Here is a 16,411-nt window from a genome sequence, read left to right as displayed (position 1 = left end):
TACAGGGATACATCAGAGAGGGGCATAAAGCCTGTGCCAACTCTCCAGGGTGTCCCGAGGCTCACAGGGCATCCTCAGCTGATAGGGACCTAGGAGATAGCCACTCATTCATAGACACAAGCTTGTTCTTAGGCTATGAAACAGCCCTGTGAGCTGGGGGCGTGAGACCAGGATGGAGGTGTGGAGGCCAGGTGATCAGGGACTTTCATGAGAAATTCCAGCAGTCTCATAAGGGATGGGAACCTAGTATGCAGTCCACCGCAGCCGTTGCTAGCCCCACCCAGAAGCCAGTCACAGAGTGCCTTCAGGTTTATTGTCAGCTAAGAGGCCAGTTGGTACTCTCTGCATAATTTGTCTTTGTGTGTATGTACAAGTGTCTATGTGTGCGTGCATGTGTGTATGTGTGTGAGTTTGTTTGTATGTGTGTATGTGTTGGCTGTGTCTGAGCAGCTGTGTGTGTGTGAAAGCATGCCTGTGGATGTGGGAATAGATGTTTGCATGTGCTTTCCTTCTGTGGAGATGATACTCACCAAGTCCCAGACCATCTTCCTCTTAGACTTAACAGGCTTCACATGGCAATCTTACCACATCCGTGCCACATGCCCATGGCATGGAAAAGACAAAGTAGCTGTGCGGCTACCCTTCCTGCAGTGGACCACGTTTGGCCTGGCTGGCTCAGCAGACGGCTTAGGCAGCCACTGAGAAGTCTGCAGTGACAGGGCACTGAAAGGCAAGGCTGGGCTGGAAGGAAACTATAAACTGAGGAGGCAGCAATGGTGCTTAGCAGTCTCCGGCAGCCACACATAGACATGGCCACACTACCACCATTCGATGTCACTGGGAACATAGTCTAGTTAAAACATTTTATTTCAGTGTTAATTTAGAAACACGAAGAGTCTTTAGGAAAATCTTTATTTGGGGCTGGAGGGATGGCTCAGCAGTCAATAGCACTGGGTGCTCTTTCACAGGGCTAGGTTCATTTTCCAGGACCCACATGGCAGCTCATAATTTTGCCCTCTGTGGGCACACATGTGGTACAGGGACATGCATATATCCATACATATAAAATAAAACAATAATATAATTTTTAAAAGTTTGTATTTGAGGAAATGCATTTGTCTGTAGCATAGATAAAGCCCAGTAATTATTTAATGAATGATTAAGCAAAATCTTTTTATTTTTATTTAAATTTTAACCTTTCAAGACCGAGTACTATAGCTCAGGCTGCTCAGAAACTTATGTTGTAGCTCGGGCTGGTCTCCAGCTTTGCTCAGCCTTAAATGAACAACTTCATCTTCCTCTGGTCTGCAACTGGGCACTCTGGCTTCCTCCTGGCAGTACTCCCCACCGCTAGGTTCAGAACAAAGCTAAGCTCACGGTGAAAGTGTACCTGGACCAGGACCTCACAGAGCTTGGAAAGTGGCCCTGTATTCACGTGGTTATCTGTGCACATCATTTTTTTGTTGTTATATGTTCAAGACTTAATAGGCTTAAAAACATAGCAGAGTATTTTTGAATGAGAATCCTAACAGCAGTGCCAATTTAGTACTTAATAATGAGAAAAATATACGTCCTTTCTAACTTTAGAAATCAAGTTGAGTTAGATAGCTGCCTCCTCCATCCAGAGGTCATCAATGCTGTTCCACACTGTGAGTTTTTAAAATTCTCTTTTGCCACTGTTAAGTTGAAGATAACTTCCATAATAATAATAATAATAAATGTGACTGGAGTCTGGGAGGAAATTCCCTAAATCACAGTGTTCTCATTTTGCTACTGTTTTTCAACTCCCTAAGAATGCATGTTACTGATAGGTATTCTCATACTCCAATGGTAAGGACAGAAAACATTTGCAAAAATAGCCTTTCAAATCAGTCAATATTCAGATTGTAAGAAATGTTTTTTCTTTAAAAGCAAGGATACTGTAGTGACTGCTGGGCCTGTGTAACCCACAGACATACCTGTACAAACAGGAAGTTTTTGGAATCTTGAAACACCAGTAATGAGAATTTTGTAATGCTCCAGCTGCTTTTTAAATATAGTACCAGAACGTCTCTTATTGGTTTGGTTCAGGAGTGACTAATTTTCCCCCTGCTGTGCACAATACTGGAAATCCCGTATTTATTATTTCTCATCAAAATGAATTCCTTTAGAATAGTAATAATATTGTCTTATAAAACCAGTCAATATAATTTGCGTACTGAATGAAGAAATGTTATACAACAAACTCATAGCAGTCAATTAATACACAGGCTAGTTATATGTCTCATCAGCCTACAAGAATTTCTGAATCCAAGCCTAAGTGAGGTAAGGTGCTGTAACTTTTTGTATCTAAATACTGACTTTTAACCAGTACCAGTGATGAGTTCATTCTTTTCAGATGGAAAGTTATAACTGTTAAACTGTATCTAATATTTGCTGTAAAGCTCTAATAATAGCAACATCAACTAATCCTCAAGAAAGGAAAATCTTTGCAACAATATGAAATTATCAACCACTAAGCAGGTTAAATGCCACCTTCATGTCTGAAGGAAAAGTACAAAATAACCATGAAGATGAATGAAGTTTATTGGCGACTGTCAGGCTGTGGTGGCAAAGAGGGACCCATCACAACCAGCGCCTGCAAGTCCATTGTGCTGTGACATAATTGTATTCCTGCCTGGTTGTGATAGCTATCAAGCAAGAAATTTACTACAAGATTAACAGAGACACAGTAATGAAAAACATGGAGCATGCTGTAATTGGCTGTTATTAAAGGGTAGTCATAGTGGTTTGTAACAAACTCTCTTGCTGCAGACTTGTGGACAAATCCAAACCAGAATTTTCGGATACTTTCCTTCCGTTTCAAAGTTGCGGTGTGGTACCTCCTACTCTGTTTCGCCTTGCTCACTTCACAAGCCAGTGGCTAGGAGAAGCCTAAGGGGGTGGGGTAGATACTGCATTTGCCACATGTGATTTAGAGGTGTAGGAGGGCTTCAAAACTGGGAGGTGTTGGGTTTACTTTGATTGTAGTTCCCCAGGATAGTAAGGAAAAGATCCCAGATCACTTTTACATTTCTAACATGCTATAAAAGTCCCCATAAAACAGGAAGAAAACTGTTCCAGAAGCATGAACGGGTTTTCTACCGACACAGCAGTGGTGATGGCAGCCTGTTCCATTCATATTTTAATGAGGCCAGTATCTCTGAGACAGTCCTTGCCTGCAGAGGCGAGGTTCCTGGAAGATCACAAAGGGAGTCGCTTTATTGACAAGTCCCATTCAAAACCTTCACTGTGTACAAAGAAAGACTTGGTTCTTATTCCACTTGTCTCACTACTTACTGCACTCTTAGAATCCGAACAATCGGGGGTAGGGGGTTGGGGGGGCCGGGGGTCAATCATTCTATGAACAGTCTTTAAATATACCAAAGATGGTTCAGCTGAGTACAGTCATATTAATGTAATGTTAATACACGTATGAAGAACTGTGATGAGAAACATCTTTTTAAAATGTTTTCCCAATACACGGTGCTTGGGGATTTTAAGACCAAAATTTGGAGATTCTTCGGTAAAATGACCTCGGCACCATCACGTTGGGAGGGCTCCCTTTCCCTTACCCGGAGATGCTTATCTAGCATCCTGTAAGCCCTTAGCAGCAACTGCGCCTGATTTTAAAGACTACTGCAAAAGGCTAGCTAGCTAACGCCATTCAAAAGCTGTCAATCTTCAGACTTAAAAAAAAAAAAAAAAAGGCAAAACAAAACCTGTAGAAATTCACGCGCGCGCGCGCGCGCGCGCACACACACACACACACACACACACACACACACACACACACACACACACACACACACCTATTTGTGCTAAAGGAGGGCACACCGCCTCCCTATCCAAAGGTGTAAGGTTATACTTTAAAACAAACTTATAAGACTCAGCATTCTTCTGCACACGGCTCCCGGTATTAGGTCAACTTGAAAAGGGAAGAAAAACAGAACAGTTTCTAAGGAGGCGAAGTCACGCTTAGTATGTGAGGACCTTCCGACCTGGTAACCGGACTGGTCTTCCCAGGGCCCTTTTCCCTACGCCTGAGACGTCCCACCCAAGACCCTGCCCCACTCCCACACATAGCCTGTTTGCTTTTTTCATAGGAGCAGGAAGGAGAGAATGAGCTTCCTAGTTGCTGTTAGGGTTCTTTTTATTTTTTTTATGAACGGCCCTCTTTCGCTGTGACTTAAAATCCTGCTTTGTGGACAACTATAAACTGACACTTTTATGTAACAGTTAAGGAAAGATGCTCAACAGTCGGGCATCCCGTAAAATCCTAGCCCTCGTGTTAAAGACCTGCTTTGAATCTTTCATGTGAAAATTCACCTTTGCGATCTCGCGCCTTTCCCAGTGGCCCCTCCGAGTTTACTGGAGTGTCATCAGCTATCCGATTTTCAGTTGTGCCAGTAAACCTGTGAATTTCTTCTTTGCAACTTATAAAGCTTGAAAAGCACAGATAAAAATGTCATTTGTATTTGAAAGTGCCATTGTAGAATCTCGGTTTTTCACTGTAGACATTTATTTATTTTAGTTTAGTGAATTTGAAAAACAAAAACAAAAACAAAAACAAAACCTTGACACCTGCTGTGGAGTGTTCTCATTCTAGTTCGCAGACGCATTTAATTAATTGCTCTTGCGAAGCCAGAGCCTTGAGAGTTCCTGGTGGCCTGAGGTTCACCTGGGCCGCAGCAGGTGCGGCGCGGTCCTCGTGCTCCGTCCCTGCGCTCCGGGTAAAGTGCGTGTCTGGGGTCGGTTCCTGGTGGACGCTGGGGGCGGCGGCGATTTGGGAGTGTTCTTCTCGGGCTCCGCCATCCGCGCTTTCAAATTAATTGCGGATCGGCTTTGCGGCCAGATGGCGGGGAAACGTCGGGACCCTTTGTGCGCCCCGAGCGCGCCAGTGAATGTCGCGCAGTCGTTGGCACCGGAAGGGTTCACACTGCGTGTGAAAGGGGACAAAAGGAGCTGGATATATCAACACTGCAGAAATCGAGTTCATTTGTCATGCAGCCCCTTTCAGCGCAGTTGTCATGCAAACTTCCTTCTTTGATCAGCAGAGGGTGGAGAGAGAGAAAGCCCGCAAAGCCGCGGGCCCGGACGAACGCCCTTGGCGGCTCCACGCCCCTTCCGGAAGGAGCGGCAGGGACCCGGCCTCCTGCACCTTGACCCGTCTAGACGCCGCACAAGGTTTTGTCTCGGTTTCCAAGGGCTCGGGGTGCTCTTTGACCCGCGCCCGGGGCGGAGGTGGTGGCACGGATCCCAACGCGCCCCGGCAGGTCCCGGAGGGAGAGGGGCTCCCGGGACGCGCGCCAGCTGTTCCCAGAGCAAGCCGAGGCCGATGAGGGGCAACCCGGGCCCCATGACAACCTCTGCGTGGACCCCGCATAGCCTCCTCGGGAAGTCCGGAAGGCGAGGGGGGCAACGCGACGCGGGATGGGCAGAAGTGTGGCTTCCTCACAGAACTGATGCGCTCTCGACGCTCCCCTCTCCTCCCATTTTCTGTGCTTCAGCCTCTACTCAACAACTTTTAAAAATGATATCTATAAATAGATTTCTCTGTCTCTTACTGTCCACTGTCAAGCACGTTATTTTCTCACTAGAATTTAAGCTTGCTTTAAGCTGCATAAAGAACGATGCAGTTGCAGGAAGCCATCCCTTCACTTGTTCATTGGACCCGCGTGGACGTGGGCAAGTGTCCTGGCTGGTTCTGTTCTTCTTGTAGGTTCCCCTGGCCCAGTCCGAGGCGTTCCTCATCGACCTTTTGGATAAAGTGTGTATGCGAATGAACGATTACCAGCTGGAGGACGACCCAGTGACCAAGCAGAAGTATTTCAGGAGATATGCTCCGAGGAAGGGAGACAAAATTTACAAAGACTATAAAAAGTTCTTCTTTTACTCTGATGCCTTCAGACCTTTGAAATTCGCGGTAAGCCCCCTTCTAAGAGCCTGTTGGGGTTCCCCTTGCCTTCCTAGAGCTACTCTTGAGTGGTTGATGAGCAGTGCACAGTCAGGTACACTCACAGCTCTGCTGTCCTGTGCTGCCCCTCAGCTTAAGTCTTCATTGAACACTTGGTGCCTTGGCTTGTGAGACATCTCAGGGGTCGTGGCATGCTTCAGTGATCTATGGGGAAGCTGAAGGGAGTTTTATAAAACCAAGGTGCCTTGTGTCCCCTGTCCTGGGGACATGGACATCATTTGCACATTGCTTGTCTGGGTATTCTGCTGGTATGGAGTGAACTCAGCATTTATTGTTGCCTAAGGAAGCAGGGGTTGTGGTTTCTTGGCTGAAATCTGAATGGAGGCCACGAGGAGTCGTTAACAAATATGTATAGATAAATGTTGGAGTAGTGGCCCCAAAATCCTTTCTCCCACCCCCACAGGCTTCTCTGGGAGAGTGTTTTCCTAGGATTAATTCAAGTTTTGTAGCTCAGGCTAGGCTACACCAAGGCTTGGGGTCAAGAACTAAAACTGATTTTACAAAAAGTTAACCTCTGTCTTACTAGGGTGTGCCTTGCAAAAAATACATTGCAATGTATTTCCCCTTAACGCTGTAGAATCACACAGTGATGGGCAGGCCTTGTTTAAAAAATTTATTAAGTTCACACAGTGGCCAAAATGTCAGGCATGCTTCAGCCCCAACATGGGGCTGTAGCTGACATTTGGAGATTTCATTTTAATTAAAAAGTGAGGGCAACGATTCAGGGCTAAAAGTCCCATGGAACCCGGACACGGATGTGAGCGTGTTTGTCTTTCACAGGTTTTAAATAAACACATTATAGTGGAATTTAAATATTTTTAAATGCCATTTTAAAATCTTAGAGTCTTGCTTAATGAACTCAGAGATGGTTTACAAGTCTCCAGTGGATGGGCCTCAGTAAGTAACCTCCAGTTCCAGAGAAGGCCGCCTGGTAGTTCTTGAGAAATAACTACACACAAAATTTAACACTTTCAGACCCCATGACAACTTTGTGCTTCCTCCTGCCTGAAGTGTCAGCTAGTTTTATTTTTATTTTTTATTTGCTCTGGAAAGCAAACCCAAGATTTGAGCTGGGTTCCTAAAGGGTCTACAGAGAAATGTCCCTTGATCAGCAAGACAAGCGCAGTGTTCTGTGGCATCTGGCAGGTGCTATGTTATGAAGGCAGAGACTCCTCCTCGTTTCAAATTTTCAAACCACAAAGTGGATTACTATGTTCAATTGGAAGGGAACCGGTTTAAACATTTCCAGGAAATGTGGTCATTAAAATGCTGAAGCCCAGGAAAGGAAAGCTTTCTTTTACTTCCTGCCTGATGCACTCCACACTTTAGGAAGAGAAATAAACACAGCCAGCCATTTTCCTTTCTCCTCCTCCTCCTCCTTATCCTCCTCCTCCGTCTTGTAACAAAGTAATCATTTAGTTAAGTCTCAGAAAAAAAATGATACAATTAACATTCCTGGACTAAGGTTACTCTTTTGCAATGATATATCAAACCAAAGGGGCCAAGGAAAATGGACCTCCTTGGTTACATGCTTTCCTCTGTTCAGCTTCTAAAATGTCAGTAGTCTGTGCTAATGAGGGGCCCTGTCCATGTGTCTCTGCTCACACGTGTTGCTATTGTGTTTCTACAGTGCGAGGCCATCATTGAAAAGTATGAGGATGAGATATTCGAACTTATTGCCCAGGAGGCAAACCATCTAGCTGATATGCTGTGCAATGAAAAATCAGGTACTGTGTCTGATGTAACACGTGCTCCCAGCCTCACTTACTAGCCCCCTCTCAGCCTTGCACAGCTCATCCGCAGTGTAGCATGGCTGTGTTACTGCCAGCCTGGCTCTACACAGACTTCTGGGGACCAGACCCCTGTGCCAGAAAGGAGAACTACAGAAGTCCAAGCCAGAGCCTTCCTGCTGACTTTCCTTCTCTGCTTTTGTTTTGTTTTGTTTTGTTTTTTCAAAGAATTGAGGCTTGACTTTACCACTGATTTTCAGAGCTGGGTGATCCCAAAGCCATAGATGTTAGATTTTTGTATCCTGGTCCAGAAAGGGATGTGTGCCTTTCATAGCTTAAGTATTTGTCCTAACAACAGAAGGTAGGATTTTTATTTTAAAACAAGAGTCATTATGTTTGTTGCTTGTTTGGGTTGGGGGTTATTTGGATATTTTTCCCAGGTTCTTTTCCCCTGAGTATCTTCATCTAAAAAGTTTTTTTTTCTGTCCCAACATGTTTAAATAATACTTGCTTTATATTTTTAGACACATGTATGCCTACTTAGACGCTAGGAAAATAATGAACAGAAGGCTATGTACTATATGGCACGATGAAGCCCGTGACTGCTGGCTAGCCCCACCTCAGTGTGCTTGAGCATACCTCTGCTCCATATTCACACATGCTTGTACAGAGATAAGAACGGGCTGTCTGCTGAGCAGAGCTTCTCAGACATCCTTAAGAAAATGAATGTGTTCATATGAAGACAATGGTTTAACCCAGTGTAGTGCTCTGTAAGCAATGCAGAAGCCTGAGATCAAATTCAGCAGGATATACACAGGCCAATGACACATCAAATATGGTGCTCAAAGGAATAGCACGGTGTGCTTGTAGCTACATATTAATGTCATTAGAAGTTTCTAGATAAGAGAGCCACAAACCCACTAACAAGAAAGTTCAAGTTTTCTTACTCTGGGTAGACAACAAGGTCGCTTTCTGTTTAGAATTCCATTCCAGTGGGAGCATGTAGAAAAATTCAGGAGAAATGATTAGAGAAGATTATTTAACAGCCTGAGATGCTTTATATAGTTATTTAATTACAGAAGTGTGACAGTCACATAAGTTCATAGCCATACTTCCCTAAGAAAGGCTTTTTGAGGTATTTCAGTCAGTCCATCTGAGATAGGTGTATGTCGGATATTAATGCATATTTGAAATCTGCAGTCTTGCTTGTGAACAACTGAATCAGCCACAGTCATCTGTGATGGACACCATAAATGACTACATGAACACCCAAGCATTCCAGAAAGACCTGACGGGGTGTTAGGTTCTGACTCTGGGAGTCACTGCCTCTCAGTTCAGCTTCTTAGGGAGGACTGTTCCCGGGTTCAGCGATATGATTTAGTTTCAGTAATGTTAGCACCCTCTCTTCAGTTTTTGTATAGGTGTAATTGGAAATAAAAATGGGAACCATAGCCCTGGAGAATAAACCTAAGAGCGGGATAGAGCTGCTAATGTGAAAACAGACACTAGATGACTCTGCATTGGATTGCTTTTCAGCTCTCCCTGGCAGCAGCTGGGGTGTGCAGAGTCGAAGGCACCACTGTGCCCTGGCATGGTGGATAGCGCTCTCTCAGATGATGCTCCTTCATGAAGCTTGTGATGGATACAGCAGCTTATATGTAAATCAGAAACTGGGGCAGATTAGCGTTTCACAGAGACAAAGCTCCTTAGAAAGCTACCGTGGATGCAAGGTAGAATGCAGACTGACATAAATTATTGCCAGGAAAAAATTAAAATAAAACCCAGTGATAAAAATGTCAAGCTACCAGCCAAGTCTCTAGTTCTAGTGATGTCTACTCTCCTAATAACTTTTGTCTCCCTAAAACCAATAGGTGAGTGTTTTCCCTATTCTCTAAATAGTATGTAACGGATATTTATGAAGTAGTTATTGGATAATGTACGATTACCTGTGCCTGACCTCCAACACATACACACAGATGTCTACACATAAATACACATGCACACAGATATATATATATATATATATATATATATATATATATATATAGAGAGAGAGAGAGAGAGAGAGAGAGAGAGAGAGGAGAGAAGAGAGAAGAGAGGGGGGGGAGTACTAACCTGGACCACATGGGCTCTGTCTCAAGAAAAACAAATTAACAAATTCTGGTGACTGAAAGAGTAGCAAAGCCATGCTACTCCTGTGATTTAACACATGGGATGGCTTCAGACACCCATGGCATGAAATGTGACTCTTTCATTTCACAGAAAAACTCTTGGTGCCTTGACATGTCATCTACAACACAGTACAGTGGCCTTTCTGCCAGAGCACGGTATCGGCTGGATTTCAGAGATTCAGTATATCTTACGTTCCATTATGGCTTTGCCAGTGCCTTATCTCAGCAATGTAAACCGTGCCTCAGGGCTGTGTCCTGTATATATGTGTATATGTGAGGATGGGGTATGTGGGGGTAAGTTGCCATCCTGAGAACTGGGGGAATGCTTGTTCATTAGTCACAGGGAGATAAATAATTATTTAGAAAATTATTTAGAAAATAGATGTTTTTATAATTAGAGATTTTTCTGGATATTTACTCTCCATATCTAACAAACATACTGTATATATAAGTTTTTCTTTTTCCTGCTTCATCTAGATTGTCTCCCTTTGAGGCAGAACAGATATGAGGCCAGACTGGCTCTTCAACATTCAAGGCTCAGGCATTCACCTCATGCACAGATATAAATGGGGAATGCTGGAGAGGACCCGTCTATATCTCAGGGTGGCCATGTTTTAATTATAAAGTGCCATAGCAGAGAGAATCTCATAAACACTGCTGTCATCTGAAGGATGAGGAAGATCTCACTGAGGAAGGGCACTGCCTGGATCTGTGGGTGCCACTGTGGTGTCATGCACTAGGCAGAAGGACCACTGAGCACACTTTACTCATGGTGTATGGCAGAGGAGTCAGGCTTATTCTCATTTTTTTTCATAGACAGAAAGGGGTGGGGGAAGTAACTTAACGAGGTTTCTCCAATGACATCTTCTGTGTCATCTCCAAGGAGTCACTTTGTTATCTTAAATCAAAATGACTAAAGCCATGATATAATATAGATTATGACTCAAAAATGCATCTGTGTTCATAAAGGTAGAGGGCATGAGGCTGTGGATTGTGAGCGGCTATAGTATATCCTAGAGATGTAAGGATCTTCTTGGAAACATAAATAAATATATTCTATATTAATCACTCTGTACAAATATACAATTACGACCTTTAGAAACATATTAAGAACTCATGGTATAAGATAGCAAGTATCTAGAAATGGCTAGCTGACATTTAAGTGAGGGAGAATCTTCACTTCTGTCTGATTTCTCAACCCAAGAGGGGAGACTTAAAAAGACTATGTAGCTAAAGTAATTCACAGCCTTTCTTAAATAGAACTGGTACCCTTGCTTTAAAAAGGAAAGTAATGTGAATCAAAGTAGCTAGTGCCTCCCTACTCAGCATCTTCACCTTTCTAACCGTGAAATGCCCTGCATACATCATCCTTAAATGCTCCAAATCCTGTGGAGGTCTCAAACGATGCTTGCTCAAAAAAGACTGAAAGAAGGGATGAGGACAGTAGAGTTGGCCCATGAATCGTGCTGGAAACTGGGCTTGGGATCCATGTAGGTGTTGGAAATGCTCCTTTCTCATTTTCCACGTATTTACAATTTTTAATAAGAAAATCTTTAAAATGTGCTGCCGCTGGCATGGGCTTTCTGAGGAGAGAAAACGGCTCAGTGGCCTGGGATTTACTGGTTAGTGACACCTTACTCTTTTTCCAGATCTATGTGGCACTCCCACCAACAGTCCTGAACCCTAGGTATGAGAGGAGTGGAGTCAGCCCAACTGTGCACCTGCACATCGTGTGACTGCTGTGATAAGGAAGTTCATCTTCTGTCTGCTGTTCTTGTCTCATGCGTGATATTGGTTTGAAAATCTCTTGCTCGGCATCGTGATAAACCCCAAGTCTCCTCTTAGGTGAAGAGAAGTTTATAAAACAGAACACCCCTTTGCATATTTGGATGGAAGCTGGGTTGGCAATAGAGCATTAAATCTGGCCGTGGGAAAAGGGCGAAGCTATTTCTTGAAGTCAGTAGGAAATTAAGGGTTGGGTCTTAGCAAATGAGCCTGACATGTCTATACATAGTTTGCAGTTTCAGAAGAACTCAGTTTGATTTCTTAAATTCTTGATCAGCCACAAATTCAAGGCATTCAGTTGCAACAAATGCCATGGGCTGGTTATTCTGAAAGGTTCTGTGTGGTAGTTTTAAAGCCACCCCTCTCGATCAGGAATGGGACTTACAGATCTGGAAACTCTTATATTTTAGAACTTTATCCCGGAGATTCAATAGAACCGATAAAAGAGTGAATGCATCTCACAGCGGACTGGCCATCATATCAGAGTTTACTGGCCCAGAGTTTAGATGATTACAAAGGTTAGCACATAGTAGGTTTTTTGGTCTCGCTTTAGTCTCTCTTGGTTTGTTTCCCCTTGCTGTCATAGTGTATAAATTTCCCTACTGGCTGATTTGCCACTCTTTTATGGGACTTTTATTTATGTATTTATTTTTGGATGTGGAGGGATATTAACCTTTACCACACTTACTGTAACAAAATGTAATAGCAGTTTCTCCTGGGTCTTCTCATTGTCTCTGCTAAATTTGCATTTAGTGGAATTGAACTTTAATTATTCAGCATGTGTGGGTACAGGTTACACCTGTTTAATTAAAGAAATTGTCATCACCGTCATTGAAACTTGCATGAATAACAGGCAAATGTTTTACCAGAAGAGCTAAAATGGTTGTTTATAAAAACCAACCAGAAAAGACACTATTTAGGTCATTCATTGGGCTCCTTGGCCAGAATAATCCTTATATTTGCAAAATTTTACCAACATAAAAGGAAGAGATTTCTATTTTTTTTTCCTACCTCTTAGTCTTAAGTCTTAAGTGTCATTTGTTTATCTGGGAGTCTGAGACAAGCCTGTGCTTTTGCATTGTGTCTGTGGCTAATTGTATTCTAGGCCCTCTGTAACCCTGAGATTCTGTGCTCAATGGACAAGGAAGAAGAGATACAAGGACAGGTGATGCTACCTCCCAGTGGGAAGGAAATGTTATTTAAAGCATATTCTGAGCTATAGTGGAGATGACACAAAATGGGCCGGGAGTGGGGGGTCCTTGTATCTCATTTCTATACCCTGTAAGATTAACTTGGCATTTGAGGTAGGATGTCTTTTTAGCATTGTTTTACTTGGGCTTTATTAGGAAATGCATCCTAGGGTCCCATTTCTTAAGATTTGCCTTATGGGAACAAGGCTGGGTGGGCGCCGTTATCTGGCGGGCACCTTTGTGCAGATGGAGCGTCAGGCTCTTGGCATTGGAAATTGTTCTGGGTTTCTCACCAAGCAGGGTCTTGGATCTTACCAGTGGTTTGGGTAACTCATGACTTTTTTTTTTTTTTTTTAATCTTTTCCATACCAAGCTTGTTGAGCTCATGTAAATGCCTATAGCTTACTGACTTGCTGATTAAACCTTTGATTGAGAATTAGCCAGAGCCACTGTCTCTCTGCCTGTTTCTTGTGAGATGCCTGCTTTGCTGGGAAGTAGCTGTAGGAGAGAGAAGCTGTACTGGCCGCCATTCTCCTGACTTTAAAATGACACCAAATACAAAGTAAGACGAATAGCCAGGGAGAACCACTCAACACTAAAAGCAAGCAAATGAAACAGATACCAAGCAGCAAGATGAAAATTTCCTAGAGTTAACAAAAATCAACCTAGACCTGGGTCAAAACATTAATAACAACATTCATGTTCCTCAGAAGTCAGGAAGAGGGGACTGGTGTCAGAGGGAGCATGTAAGCCTTGCTTGAACCTGTATTCCCACAATCCACATAGCGAACTGGCCAAAACAAGATGCTTAGCTTTGCTCTGCAAGTAGCTGTTTGCTAAGAACAAGCCAAGACCGCTGAGCTCGCTTCCCTGGAGAGCAGAGGGTAGAACCAAGCCCAAGTCCGCAACAGGAAACATCCACCCTCCTGAAGCAAGTCCTAAGATAGCCGAAGCAGTTGTTTCTCTGCTCCTACTGTGTTATTCTTACACATAGCTCCATGTAACAACAACAACAACAAAAGTTTAACTGTGTATCAGTCTCAAAATTCAGATTGTGGTAGGATATTGGAGGAAGTCAATCTTGTATATGTTTGTTGGTCTGCTCTTAAACTTGATATAAACTTGTGAGCTAATCTTAGACTTAGAAATGTTAAAGGCCAATCAGTAGAATGTGGCACCATTTGGTACCTACATTAAATTATTGCAAGAAAACTATGCCTGTAAGAGACCAGTGTGGTTGTATTATAACTTCCTGACTGCAATATAATTCTGCTCTTAGGTGTATTTGCTTTTAGACAAGGAAAAAGGTAAGTAGAAAAGATCAAATGCAATAAATGAAGCCAAGATATGGCCTAAGAATCACCTAGGAAAAGGCGCAGTAAATGGCATGGTCTCCCTGAAGTACTTCCTGCCCCGTCCTAGACATGTGTGAGGCAGGGGTTATGGTTATGCTTTGTCATCTTCTGTTCCATGGGAAAAGTGATGGTCTTTATGTAATGTTGGTTAATCTGCTTCCTGTCACTTCTTCATCACTGGCAGAAGGTTTGCCTTAGAAAGGCAGTGTGTGGAGACAGTCTCGCTCCTCTTCTGATTCTCTGAGAAAGTCCAGAAGTGAGGGGAAGGATGGGTGGTGGATGGATGCTTGGTAGATGGGTTGGATGGGTGGATGGGTCAGTGGGTGGGTAACTGGGTGGTGAATGGATGGATGGATAGATGAGTCGGTAGGTGAGTTAAGTGGACACAGATGGGTCAGTGGTTAGGCAGATAGATGGATGGATTAGTGGGTAGATGGGTAGGTAAATACATAAGTAGAAAGAAACTTAGATATAAAAGTTTAAACACACAGGGAAATAAATAAAATTGGGAGATGGGAAGCATATTTGAAGATCTGATGACTCTAGAAAAATCCTGGAGAAATAGTATCTAGAAATGTAAGTCCTTCCAGAAAATTCAACATTCCTAGACTTTTCATCTTGAAGAATTGTCTTCAAGATCATTTCAGAAAGAGAAAAATACTTTAAATTACAACAGAAATGATCCCATCTCAACAGTAAGATAGCTGCAAAAATATTTTCAACTATTAACTTGCTGAAAAACAAAAGTTCTGTGAAAGACAGAATCTTGTACTGTGCCAGGATTGTGGGCCACAGATGTAAAACATCCTATCTGATCTTTTGTGTCCTCCAAACACAGCACAAGACGGAAGCCTGACTAGGACAGCAAATGACTCAGTGATGGCCTTGCTCCCTCCAACCACTGAGGCGGGGAGAACTGGAACCTGGGCAGTGCACATTCCTTCCCAAAGAGCTGCTGAGGGGGCTGAAGTGTCCCCTAGGGCAGGCTCATCTCCCCATGTCAAGGAATGAATGTCCAATGTCAGCCAAGTGCGCATGGCTGGGACTCAGAGCCTATAAGGCAGAAGTTAGATTGTTGCTAACTTTAAACATCTCAATAGTAAGGCCAGCACTTCAAGCAGCACAACATACTCATGGTTCTCTGTGATGGTTTGCCTCAGCAGCTTTCAGAGTGAGTAGGAATTTCTCCACAGCATATTTTCTGAAATCAGCGGATAAAGGGAAACTGTAATCCCAAAGTGATGCTGCAGTAACAGATTTCAGTCAACAATCTTGTGGAAGTCATCTTTATAGCTCTGTTGTTCTTCACCAGAAGACACGGCTGAAGCACTCTGGCATCCCTGGGTTATGGAAGAAAGCACAACACTAGGAAATAGACTGCTCCTATTTAACAAAAGCTCTATTAAGACGGGAACTCTGATACAAAAGCAGGTCCCACACAGGGTAACAGATAATTAGAATAAAAACAGGTGCTTCAACTGGCTTAAATGTAATCAAAACCCTGGTTACGAATATCCTAACATTAACGGGTCCAGTGTGCTTTGTAAGTGACACTCCAAACAGTGGGCAAAGGAGATAGCCAGTTAGTGCCATCATTCCCCTAGTGGGTCCTGGCCTGGACTAGGGCTGATCACGGGCCGGTGGTGTATCTCTCCTGTGGGTACCCACCAGTGGGATGGAAAAGTCCTTCTTCAGCTGAGCAGCACTGGACTGGAGGGAAGAGGTGAGTGAGTGGATGCTGGCCCCCAGGCCCTCTAGCATGGACACAGCAGAGTGGAGGCAGAGCTCGGGGGAGGGCTGTGTGTGGGCATCACAGGACAGAATGCCTGAATGCAGGTTCACATTGTTTCCAAGTCTTGCTCTTCTCTCTTCCAGTGAGTGAGTCTCACATCACACAAGTCTCCACTCCACTCCCATTCTTTCTGTATAGTTCCTGATGGTTGACTCCCAGATAAAAACACTTCCTCCTGTGGTGAGCAGCTCTACTCTCCTCTCAGGGCAGGAAGTTGGGAGAGGTGGCGATCTGTCACAGCCCTGCCCACCATGCAGCAGAGCCAAGGCCAGGGACAGACAGAGCTGGGGACAATGGACAAGGAGTTAGGTCTGCCTATTTATTCTCTGGGTCATCTGGATTCCCTTACCAACCCTCGGCCCCCTCTGAGCAGCCTGTGTCCTTGAACAGGAG

The 16,411-nt window shown here is 43.7% G+C and overlaps 1 protein-coding gene across 1 annotated transcript; it reads left to right on the top strand.

The window, feature by feature from the left end:
• Positions 1-5,048: 5,048 nt before the first annotated feature.
• Cnpy1 (canopy FGF signaling regulator 1) lies at positions 5,049-11,976 on the top strand. Its single transcript, XM_029535399.1, is given in 6 exon segments — positions 5,049-5,136; positions 5,139-5,312; positions 5,315-5,391; positions 5,741-5,944; positions 7,626-7,722; positions 11,546-11,976. Coding segments are annotated over 6 exon segments (678 nt in total). The 3' UTR covers positions 11,584-11,976.
• Positions 11,977-16,411: the final 4,435 nt, after the last annotated feature.

The sequence above is a fragment of the Mus pahari genome, chromosome 2 (genome assembly GCF_900095145.1).
Source record: "Mus pahari chromosome 2, PAHARI_EIJ_v1.1, whole genome shotgun sequence".
Lineage (NCBI taxonomy): Eukaryota > Metazoa > Chordata > Mammalia > Rodentia > Muridae > Mus > Mus pahari.
Note: the sequence above shows the minus strand (reverse complement) of the source record. Positions and strands in the feature narration are given on the sequence as shown.